Genomic DNA, 12915 nt, shown 5'->3' on the forward strand with positions numbered 1-12915 from the left:
GGAATTGTGGCGACTGATACATGTAGGGAAGCCTTTCTTTTGGAGGGGAGGAGTGGGAAAAGCTTGGAAGGAGGAAACTTCCAGGAAGGATTTCTTTACTCTTAAGAGATATTCCTCTTCTTAAACCTCTATGAGCCTCAGTTTCCTAAGTTGAATATAATACTTATCTTAGGGGGCTGTTAAAATAAATAAAGAAGAGTGTTCCAATCTCCATAACACCTCAATATTTATACAGGAAATTCTCTTCTCCTGGTCATTGGGTGGCCCCAGGAATTTACGCAGGAGTACACATCTTCAGAGACCCAGTACTCGGTTCTTAATAAAATGTTCTAATGGAAAACTAGGTTGTAAATTAACTAAAACAAAATTTCCTGAAATCCTTCTGCTGAAATTATGGTAGGGTGTGTTTTGTGAGCTACAAGTCACTATGCAAATATTTATGTTGTTAAAGGCGTTGCTGCTTTTAAAAGGCCAGTGGGGTCTTTGCTATTAGAATGATGCTTTTTTTGTCTAGTCAGTTCTGATAGAATAGAGCTCTGTCTCTCACAAATTAACACTTGTGGTTTTCACTCTTCCATGAGTGACTGGGAGGGTGTATGAAATATGATAATTTGTCATTTTTCTGGGCACATATTTGATCCTAGTCTGACACTGGTAGGCACATCTCCGTGTAATTTGTTATTCTCCGGTTTTTGTGTGTAGTTAATTTTTATTGCCAGCACTGTCTGTGCTGTGGGAGCCAGCTTGTAGTGCTGTGGCCAAAGAGGAGCAAGGGCAATACATCTAGGAAGAGGGATTTTGGATAAACTAAAAAGTAAAATGTAAGATTCTGTGGTGGTTAAAATTCATGATGTGAATGAGTCTACTTTGCAAGTTGTATACTGTAAGTAGAAATTATTTCAGTGTTTATAGAGTCATTGAACGTCTGTAGGAGTAAAAAAAATTAGTTATACTTTAATGTGTTATATGCCATAGTAATATTCTCAAATTTGGGGATTTTTCCAGATGTCTTGGGACAGATCCCTCATAAACATGAGGATCTGTTGTACTTGAAGTCATCAGAAGGGTATCCATTTGTTGAGATTTGTGAATTCAACAGGAATATCTTTCTGTCACTGTGTATGTGCATGTGTGTATATCTTCTGAATGAAACTGGTAAGATCGTATAATTTAATAGTCCCATATATAAGGACTCTGCCTTTTCACTGCCTATAGGATAAAGTCCAGGCTTTTCTTTTTACTGTGGCAAACGTTGCCCTTTATACCTGCTTCTCCAGACTCAGTTCCTGTTGCTTTCCATCACTCGTGCATTTTACCCTCTAATTACATTGCCCTCAGCTGTTGGTGGTTCCCTGAATGCCAGTGACAAAGGCTTTCACTGTTCGTCGCCTGTGTACGTGGTATTTTCTCTCATGTTCACCTAATGAACTTCTATTAGACGTGAAGAGAGAGAGAGACCAGATATTATACCCTCTACTGCCCCACATTTCCACAGTATTTAAACATCCAGTTAAGGATTGGTAGAGAGGGAGGGTAATTTGGCATTGTAGAAAGCACGAAGGATTAGCAAACAGCAGACTTGTATTTAAGATCTACCTCTGCCTTTAACTGATTATGGGAGCTTGGCCAGATCACATGACCTCCCATTAGAGTGTTGTCTTACTGTAAAATCAGGGGATTGGAATAAAGCAGGGGGTGAGCAAACATGCCTGCCCCTTCTTTTCTTTTTCTTTACTTCCATTTTTCTTCCCTCCCCTTCTTTTTTATTCTTGCACATTTGAAGGATACAATGCTTTCACATTGCTTTATAGTAAATTACTACAGCAGTGATTCTCTGTGGGGAGTGGAGGGGTAGCGCATTTCCCAGGATGAGGGAGGCAAATATTAAAATAAGGGAAGACCTGGGGGGTTGAAATGTACTCCAAGGGGAGATCTCCAGAGCACCTTCCACCTCTTAAATAATATTCATCTGTGTTATTGCATGAGGCAAAAATATTTAAGGGTTTATGTAGCTTAGTTCCAAAAGGCTGTTCACGAGATCATTTTGGCTCTGAGGTTGAAAATGACACTAAATAAATGGCTACTAACGCCATCTGTTGGTAGGAAGAGTTTTACTTTTTATAAGATGTGTACTTTAGTCTCTGAAAATTTGCAAGTTGAAGATTTTTACGTCGAGGAGGTTTTGTATAATTCAGGAGAACTTTTTATTTTGAAAGAATTTCAAGCTAAAAGGAAAGTTATTATAAGAGTAGTAAAGAGAACTGTATGCCCTCTGTACAGATTCACCAGTTTTCAACATTTTGCCCCATTTGCTTTGTCATTCATTTATTTCTCTTTCTCTCTCACACACATACATGCTATTTTTCTAAAATATTTGAGATTAGTTTGCATGCCTCATATCCTTTTACCTCTTAATACTTCAACTTTATTTCTTAAGAACAATTTTTTTTTTTAAAGGGCGTACGTGTTTTGTTTTTTTTTTCTTTTTTTCTTTTTTAAAGACGATGTTGGGGGTGGAAGTTTATTAATTTATTTATTTTTGCTGTGTTGCATCTTCGTTTCTGTGCGAGGGCTTTCTCTAGTTGTGGCAAGCGGGGGCCACTCTTCATCGCGGTGCGCGGGCCTCTCACTATCGCGGCCTCTCTTGTTGCGGAGCACAGGCTCCAAACGCGCAGGCTCAGTAACTGTGGCTCACGGGGCCAGCTGCTCCGCGGCATGTGGGATCTTCCCGGACCGGGGCACGAACCCGCGTCCCCTGCATCGGCAGGTGGATTCTCAACCACTGCACCACCAGGGAAGCCCAGCTTCATTATTTTTAAGCTTTCCTTTACACTTTGAGAAATAATGTCTGCTGTTTCATAGATGGGGAGGTTTAAGTGGGCCAGTTTCTTTTCATTGCCCTTTTAATATATGCACTCTAGGGTATTAAAGTGGCAGTGTGGTAAGTGAAACAGTTTTCTGTTATCCTTATCTTTTTCCTTCTAATTTAAGGTCTCAGCTTACTTTGTTTTGAAAATCATCTTAAATACCTAAAATATTTATAAATAAAATATATGTCTGGAAAAACTATAGAGATGTTTAAGCTTAAACAGTAATTTGGTAAGTGATCTAGTTAAACAGTCTTGCCGGGAAACAATTTAATAAGTTCTTTTGACAGGAGATTTCTAAATATGTAGATTAATTTAGACATTATCTTTTTTTTTTTTTTTTTCCAACCTGGGTGGTGTGTGAAATTGCTAAACCTGTCACTGTGGTTGGCTTTACAGTGATTGAAGTTTCTCCAGAACGTCTTTTTTTTTCCTTACAGTTTCAGGGTGTTCTTATCCATGTGAATTGCTATTGTTTGAAAAATGCTTTTTATCCTTTGATTAAGAACTAAGCAAAAAAAAAAAAAAGAATTAAGCATAGCTTAGAATTTTTTATCACTTATTCTGTACTACTAAAGATACGTGGAATAATTTCAAGTTGTGTACTTCTGAATAAATTCATAAAATAATTTATAGCATTCATGTTTAATTTACCCTTAGAAATTAGTCAGCATGCAAAGTGGTATCTCTCTTAAGGGACCTCTCAGCGTTAAACGCAACGATATAGTATTGCAAGCTATTTGTAGATTTATCTCCTTTTTGTCCTGAAAGATATAGTTATTATTAGTTAACATGTTTACACACTTAGAACTTCTAAGAAATGAATATTTTTTAAGTAAAAAAATTTCTTTTAATTGTTTAGTAAATTTATTTTCCAGTGTACTTGTGTCAAAATATGCTTTCAAAATGGTTCATTTAGAGGCATAGTTTACTTAGTTTTTCTAATTCATTAGTTTATATTATAATTTTCACATGCTTCTGGAATTTAGAAGGTCTGCCTTCTTCTATTTAGAAGAAGGTCTGCCTCTTCCTCTCCTTTTGTTTTGTTGTTGTTTGTTTGTTTGTTTGTTTAAAGCCTCATTACTGATAGATGGACTGTGAGCCTCTGCCTAAATATTAGGAAAGTTCCTTGCTCAAGGCCTTACAGCTGGCTGGTAGTGCCCAAGCTAGGACTTGAGGAGCCTAGGGCTTTCCAACTCCAAAATTTGTGTTCTTGCTGTTATACTCTACCATTTTTAGATGCATTGCGTTTTTCCTATATGATTTCATTTAATTCTTACAAAATCTCTCTGAGGTACATTTTATTGTCCCTTATTTATAAACAATTAAATCAGAGTTCAGAGATTACATAATTTACCCAGCATCACATACCTGGTTAAAGTCCTAGAATTAGTATTCCGTATCTTACGCTTTTCCCACTGAACTGCTTTCACTACCCCTCAGCGTGGGCAGGACCAGCGTTCACAAATAAATATGAATTTTGTTAAATTTTTTTCTTTTAAATATCATCTGAGATTGCCATTTTCATGGCGTCAGGGATTCTGAATTAGAATGGTGAATGGAGGATGAAGGTGATAGAAGTTAAGAGGGTAGAATGTGATCATGGGAGTTTTATACAACTAGAAGACTAGGAGAGGGTCCTGGAGAGCAGAGATTAGAGAAGCCTGGGTGGGAAAGGGGCCTGCACGTCACTTCAGATACTTTGCTTTTTTGGCAAAAGGTGGGAGTGTTGTTTACTACTCACCTTCCCTAAAGCCCAGTGGCATATCCCTGCATGGTAATCCTTGAAATACTGGTTTTAGTTTCCTAAGGTCATTTCCCTACTCAGAAACCTTTAATAGTTCCCAGTGCCTGTCCCTTCCAATTTAAATTCCCCCTTTCGACAGTTGAGACCCTCTGCAATCTGGTCCTGTCACTTCTTTGAACCTTTCCAGAGCTCATCAGAAAGGTTCTCCCCACCAAGCAGGTCAGTGTCCACATCATACCTTTTCTCTGGGCCACCTTTACTTTTAAATTTGGACCCTTGATGGTTTTTACTTAGCCTTTCTTCATACTTTTCAACCTGTGTTTCTTTATAAACCTATACGTCATTTTCTCCTGTAGAAATCATGCATCTCTTGAAGCTGATTCACAGCGTAACAAGTTGTAGCATTCTCCGATTCTCTCATTTCTGCTCTTTCCCCTCTAGCCATTTATAAATCTGCTCAGAGGAAGAACAACCTTTTAGGTTCTCTTCTCTGGTTCCCTTCTTCCCTCATTTTGTCTCTCCCCCCCACACCCCCCCGTCCTAGTTTTTTCCTATCCATCAGTTTATCCTTCTTTCCTGTCTTGTTTTTCTATCCACCTGTCCTCCTTTTTTTCCTCCCTTCTGGCTGCCTATTCCTACTGTGTAAGCTCGGGCAAGTTACCTATTTGCTCATCTCTAAAAATGGGGTATAATATAATAACTTCGTAGGGTTTTTTTGATGATTGAGTGAATTTTTAATGAAAAAGTGCTTAGAGCAGGACCTGGATAATAAGCACTCCATAAATGTTAGCTTTTGTTATTGTTGTACCGTTTTGTGTATTTTAATGTATAAAACAAATGATAGGGTGTCTATAAAAGGAGAAGTTGTTTTTCTTCTTTACATAAAAGCAAGTTTTTATTTTTAAAAACAGTTATTAAATAGAGGTTAATTTAAAACTTTTAAACATTTTGACAGTCATCTAAAATCATTAATCATCCTAACAGTCTTGGTTAACATAACTGTTTCTACTCCTGACTTTACTTTTATTCAATACAAAGTTAAACAGAAACCAGGACAAGTTTTTCTACCTTGAGATAAATTAGTATTTCAGGTACATACTACAACATTCTTACTTGCTTGCTACATGGACTAATTTTGTGGTAAATTCTTTCTTTGTCTGAAGAATGTCTTTATGTTGCCTTCTCTTGGATGAGAATTTAGCTGGGTATGGAATTTTAGGTTGACAGTTATTTTCTCTTGGCACTTTGAAAGTATGTCATTTTCTTCTGTGTCTTTTGGTATTGTTGAGAAGCTTTCCATTTAATTCGTTCCTGTGTAAATAAAATACCTTACCCACTTGTTTTTTAAATAAGTATTCTCCAGTTTAAAGTGATGTATATAGAATATGATTCTTTTTATTTATTTATCCTGCTCAAAGTTTGTGATTCCTGAATGTGAAGATATATGTCTTTCCCGTATCTTGGAAACTTCTCAGCCTTTCTCTCTTTAAATGTTGCCTTTCGTTATCTCTCTTCCTCTGGAACTCCTCTTAGACGTCGTGTTAGATCTTATTCTATTTTGTATTTCATTAGTCCTTCTTCGCATTTTACATACCATAAAGCCTTTGTTAGAATTTTTGCATAATTTCATTTCTCTTTTCTACTTCACAAATTCTCTCTTTAGTTGTGTTAATCTGATGCTTAATTCTCCAGTGACTCTATCTTCCTTTTCTTTTTAAAAATTTTATTTGGTTCCCTTACAAACGTCTGTCTTGCTTTTTTAATGTCTTATTGAATTTTCAGTTTCTTCTTTTAAGGCCACTGGCTTTAATCTTTAATCTGGTTTTATAGCCTGTATCTGATAATTTTTCATCTAAAGTTCTCAAGAGATAATCCTAATGATTGTTGTGTTTCCTGCTTTTACTTGTAGTGGGTTGTTTGCTTATAGAGTTGGTAAATTTCTATTTTGAGCTTGCCGGCAGGGGGAATTCCGCATTGCCTGGGTTGAAGGAATATTCCCCCCCCGCCCCCCAAATTTTGTTCCCTCCATCTGCCTTGGGTTCCAGGAGTCTCACTGGCTTGTGAACATTTTATTTGAATTTCTAGTCTTGAAGGTCTTGGGCCATGCTGGTAGTATAAATTCAAATTCTGTGTCTGTGCTGGAGCATGCCTAGGATTACAAATTATCATTTTGTAGACACCCTCCACCAGCCACAGTGGTAAGCCCAGGCCAAGACACACAAGTTTCTTATCTTGCTGTACCAGAATTTTTTTTTACAGACCATCTTATCACTGATTGGGTAGACTATCAGTCTCTCTGGCTTTATTCTAGGTAAAAGTGTGTGTGGATGGGTTGGCGTGGGGAGTGTGTGCGTCTCAATTCCATTCTCATCTCTTGGTTGCTTTTTCTGTCCAACTGGTGTCAATGTCCATTTCTAAATTTCTCTTGTGGTACAAAGACTTTTACGTTGTTTTGCAGCCATGTTGCTAGAAATAGAAATCGTCATCATATTCTTTTAAATGTGTGTAGTATTGTGTGTATTGAGTATTTGATTGCCATTCTCCCTATACTTTTATTGTTAATTGGGCATTTATCTAATGTTATCCTGTGAAAAACTGCTTTGTTTAGTCATTTATTCATCTTTCCCAGATTAAATAGGAAATTGAGGTCAGTATTGTGTTTATGTGCCTGAGTGCAAAGATGAAAAATAATGGTTTTTCTGTTGTGTTTTGTTTTAAATATGGGTCTTTAAAATCAAGGAACTCAAAGTTCATTAAGGGAGACACATAAATATATCAGTGTAAAAATATAGCAATAGAATTCTGACAGAAGAGCAGTGGAAGCATAAAAGAAGGAGACTAATGACCTCTCTGTGGGAGGCATTGGGGAGCTCTTATAACCCTGGATGTTCATCAGAACCCATTTCTTTTGTAATAACTTGAACTTGTTATAAGCAAATACCAAAGGTGATCTTGTTTAGTGCTATAGCAGAAATGGTTTGAAGAGGCAACCACATTTTTTATTAAACTTTTGTCAAAATAGCTCAGTATCAATCATGTCAAAGACAAAATCTTTTTTTGTTGTTGTCATTACTCATCAGACTTTTTTTTTTTTAAATTATTTATTTATTTTTTCGGTACGTGGGCCTCTCACTGTTGTGGCCTCTCCCCTTGCGGAGCACAGACTCCGGACGCACAGGCTCAGCGGCCATGGCTCACGGGCCCAGCCACTCCACGGCATGTGGGATCTTCCCGGACCGGGGCACGAACCCACGTCCCCTGCATTGGCAGGCGGACTCTCAGCCCCTGCGCCACCAGGGAAGCCCCTCATCAGACTTTTGATGGCTGTAATTATTGAAACAAAGCACTGGGGAATTTGGGACTAATCTCTAATTTTATTAGATAAAAAAATAAAGAAGGCTGTGCAAGTTTAACTTAGTGTCAGAAATGCTGAAAGTGCTATGATATGCAGCCATTTAAATCTTTGGGCCTTCCATGAGTGTCATATAAAATGTCTTTAACGTTTATTTTAAAATAAATTTTAAAGGAGAGCCAAGCACTATAACAACTTTTAAATATTGAGTTGCAATTATGTTGTTTTAACTTTACCCTGTTACTTTTTTTTCTCATGAAATTTGTAAGTTTACAGTAAGAAGGTTCAGTTTCTGTTGTTGAAATTCACTTCTGTTTTCATGGTTTTTTTTCTTACAATCGTCTTATTTGAATTTTTTAACGTGATTATATACAAAGGCATGAAAGTCACTTCTGGTTTTCACTATTGTAAATAGTGCTTGATTAAATAACCTTTATCTATGTAGTTTTTTCTTTTTCTCCAGAGTTTTTTTTTTTTTAAGTTTTGAGTGTCCTAGCTTTGGCAGTTTACTATTTATTTATTTATTTGGTTGCTCTGGGTCTTTAGTTGCGGCAGGTGGGCTCCTTAGTTGTGGCATGCGAACTTAGTTGCAGCATGCATGAAGGATCTAGTTCCCTGACCAGGGATTGAACCCGGGCCCCTGCATTGGGAGCTGTGGAGTCTTACCCACTGGACTACTAGGGAAGTCCCCTTCAGAGTTATAGTAAGATGAATTTCTGGTACTGAGATTTTAAGCCAACATGTGTAAGCATATCAATTCTGTATTATCTGAATGTTTCCAAAGAAATTGCAGTAATTAATTGCATTTCACTACCTTTTTCCTTATACTTGCTTAGCTCTTCTAGAGCATATTTTGTAAAACTATTAAATGTCTTTAGCATAATATTCTTTTTTTTTTTTTTTTTTTTTTGCGGTACGCGGGCCTCTCACTGTTGTGGCCTCTCCCGTTGCGGAGTGCAGGCTCAGTGGCCGTGGCTCACGGACCCAGCCACTCCGCGGCATGTGGGATCCTCCCGGACCGGGGCATGAACCCGTGTCCCCTGCATCGGCAGGCGGACTCTCAACCACTGCGCCACCAGGGAAGCCCTAGCATAATATTCTTAATGATGATAGCATGAATTATTTTAGAGAAGAACTGGTACCATGAAATGAGATTACATTAATTAGTGAGAAGTTGTCATTTTAACTTTACCCTCTTATTTACTTCTTTGAAAAGCATTGGTTTCTTTGTGGGGATACCATTGAGAAAGTGAGGAGTTAGGAGACTGAATGATTGTGCCTGCAGTTTAAATAATCTAGTTTGTGACCTCAAGCAGGGGAGGTAAATCTACACATTTCAGATTTCCTATTTGGGGATTATATTGAAGTACTATGCCTGTTTTGGTATTTAAACCCTTTTAAAGGACAGATTAAATGTCTTTAGAAGTTTCAGAAGACAATAGGAAATAATAAATTTCATTTAAAAAAGAGCTGCTGTATAGCACAGGAAGATCAGATCAGTGCTTTGTGACCGCCTGGAGGGGTGGGATAGGGAGGGTGGGAGGGAAGGAGACACAAGAGGGAAGGGATATGGGAACAGATATATATGTATAACTGATTCACTTTGTTATAAAGCAGAAACTAACATACCATTGTGAAGCAATTATACTCCAATAAAGTTGTAAAAAAAAAAAAAGAGAGCTGCTGTGATGTTGGTGTTTATTATGAATGATTGTGCTGTTTATACATAGCACTAGGAAAAGTAAATAATATTAAGGCATATATTTGACTTATCTAATTTGAACTTTTTTGTGTGCAAAGCACAGAAACGTCTTGGGGCACATACTATAAAAATATAAACCCGGGGCTTCCCTGGTGGCGCAGTGGTTGGGAGTCCGCCTGCCGGTGCAGGGCACACGGGTTCGTGCCCTGGTCCGGGAGGATCCCACGTGCCGCGGAGCGGCTGGGCCCGTGAGCCATGGCCGCTGGGCCTGCGCGTCCGGAGCCTGTGCTCTGCAACGGGAGAGGCCACAACAGTGAGAGGCCCGCATACCACAAAAAAATAAATAAAATAAAAAAATAAAAAAATAAACCCATGCCTGTCTCTTAGGACTTGCAGTGTTTTTATGGTATCATATGAGGCGTTGTTGTACTTAAATAGTATTAAATACTGACATGTAGTACATTTGTAAGTAATTATGAATAAGATTTTTGTTAAGGTATGCTTTGCTGTACTTTTTTTTTTTTTCATGTAATGGTTTTTAACGTGACAATTTTCATAGATATTTAAATGACATTTTGATTAAAAACAGGCAGAGAAAACTTTATTCTTTACTGTTAATAGTTTACAAATGTATTAATGTTTATTCCTGGTGTATTACCTCTTTTTCAGTAGATATTAACCATAAAATTTATATATTTGATACACAAGTTAGACTAAAGGATACATTTTTTTAAACGATTTGATTAATTTTTCTTAACACTAGGGGGCACTGTTGATTTATGAATTCATATCTAAATCAGGTATAGCATGTGGAATGAAATGAAATTATTTGAAGACATTTCATTGCAAATTGAGTGTTGCCTTCAGAGAGAATTTGGATTATCGTACTGTAAATATAAATGATTCTTAATAAGATTCTTAATAAGAATAAATGAAGTTTATAAAATAAATACTGTAGATTGAAGGAAATTAAAGTATTTCTATGCTCTATTCATTTTCATATTGGTTTTCTAAATGTTTTTATAAAAAATCATTATTTCTAATGTATTTCTCATTTAAAAAATTCTAGCACGATGTTTTGCTCTTAGCAGGTACTTAGGGTATATCTGAAGAAACGAAGATAAATTTAAGATGTGACTGAAGGCTGCTATCATTAGTAATAATTTTTAAGCATTTGAAAACCAGCAACATGTTTTGCTACATCTAGGAAACATACTTTAGGCATTCTCATTCATTATTTCTGCAATCAGGATTTTGCTGATGCCCACCAACATGTATTTTGTGAGAGGTATATTTCTAAGGTTTTTGTCTTCTTTAATTAGAAGACTCCCTTGAATTTAAACTTTGTGTGGATTCATTAGATAGTAGACAAAGTGTGTGTCATTATAATAGCATTCTTACCATGTGTCAGCACTGTTTTAGGTGCTTTGAATGTATTAATTAATTTCTCCTCACCACAATTGTATGAAGTAGGTACTTATTGCTATCTCTGTTATATAGGTAAGGAAATTGAACACAGAAAAGGCAAACAGTTTGCTGGGTTCAAACTTATGCAGTTTTTTTCTAGAGTTTGTGCTTCTAAATCACTGTCCTATATTGCTTCTCCAGAGAGAGGAAACTTAGCATTTCAGAGAATTATTATTGATATTTCAAACTAAGTTTATAAAGTGGGTATAATTTTGTAATGCACAGCATAAGGAATATAGTCAGTAGTATTGTTAATAACTCTGTTTGGTGACAGATGGTACCTAGACTTATTGTGGTAGCCATTTTGTAATGTGTAAAAATATCAAATTCCTATGTTGTACACCTCAAACTAATATAATAATGTAAGTCAATTACACTACAATAAGAAAGTGGAGGGCTTCGCTGGTGGCGCAGTGGTTGAGAGTCTGCCTGCCGATGCAGGGGACATGGGTTCGTGCCCTGGTCCAGGAAGATCCCACATGCCGCGGAGCGGCTGGGCCCGTGAGCCATGGCCGCTGAGCTTGTGGAGCCTGTGCTCCGCAATGGGAGAGGCCACAACAGTGAGAGGCCTGCGTACCTGAAAAAAAAAAAAAAAAAAGTGGATATAGTTTTAAATACCTAATTTATAGACACTTAACCATTTCTTTTATGAAAAATATCATAGAAATTTAAAGTTGGAAAGGGACCTTACTCTGTTTATTTGTGTCATTTTACAGAGAGGAAGAAATTCCCTCCTAGATAGGTGAAGTTACCAACACAGTGATATACAACAAGTTTTTTGTGGAAAGGGATTAGACTCTCAAGTAAACATTCTGACTTCCAGTAAAGTGGAAAAACTATGGTGGTGTGGAAAGAATATTTGACTAGAATTTTAGATGACTTGAATTTTATTCTTGACCCGTCATTTACCAGCCTCTGTCCTCAGAGGCTGTGTTTGTGTTATATGAGTATCATGATATCTTCCTTAATTAGTCTTATTGGTAGTTGTGAAGATCAGTGAGATAATGCAGTAAAGATACTCAGTAAACTTTAAAGCCCTATACAAATAAATATATCATGTACTGTGGTATTTTTATAACATGCTCCATAATAATTTATTTTTAATTATTCGTGATATCTTTGTAAGCTACATTATCAACACTGCTAAACTTATTCAGTATGGTTGAGTTAGGGATGTCATTTAGATCTCTAAAATTTATTTCGTTAGACCATATATTACTTTGCCACATGTTTTTTACACTTTTTACTTTCTTAAGACTAAAAAAGCTTTTGAATTTTTCTCACAATAAATGAAAAATTATACCTTTACTTTGCTGATAAAGAATATAACAGCAGCATGTGTTGAACACTGGCCATTTGGTGTTTCTGATCATCTGAAAATAGCATAATAGGATTGTCCTCAAGCCAGATTTAGTGATTTAACTAACGTGAAAAATAGAGTTTAGTAAATTTGAAGTATTTTATTTCTTGGCATGGTGACAGGCATGGGTTTCTTTTCTTAAACTTCCAGTAAGACACACAGTTAAAGTTTTCTATTTATTTTTTACAGGAATAATAATGTATTTGTGGCCTTGGACGTGAAGCAGTCTTCTGTTGCTGTTAACTAGCGTCAGGGACTGATGTTGTGGGAAGCATGGACCTAATGAACGGGCAGGCAAGCAGTGTTAATATTGCTGCTACTGCTTCTGAGGTAAGACATTTAAAAATTTTAGTTGTAAAATTTCTTACCTGGCATTCTAGTTTTTTAAGCATTATGATTGGTCACAGATGTAAATCAGAG

At 36.7% G+C, this 12915-nt stretch overlaps 1 protein-coding gene across 2 annotated transcripts in view; it reads left to right on the plus strand.

The window, feature by feature from the left end:
- RALGPS2 (Ral GEF with PH domain and SH3 binding motif 2) overlaps positions 1-12915 on the plus strand; it is a 156349-nt gene that overhangs the window by 26492 nt on the left and 116942 nt on the right. For both annotated transcript variants that reach the window (XM_081216128.1, XM_081216129.1), the window contains exon 2: positions 12685-12825. In XM_081216128.1, coding sequence (XP_081072254.1) covers positions 12769-12825 — 57 coding nt within the window. In that variant the 5' untranslated portion in view covers positions 12685-12768. The remainder of the gene's footprint in view (positions 1-12684; positions 12826-12915) is intronic.

Source organism: Mesoplodon bidens, assembly GCF_964165515.1.
Source record: "Mesoplodon bidens genome assembly, chromosome: 2".
Classification (NCBI taxonomy): Eukaryota; Metazoa; Chordata; class Mammalia; order Artiodactyla; family Ziphiidae; genus Mesoplodon; species Mesoplodon bidens.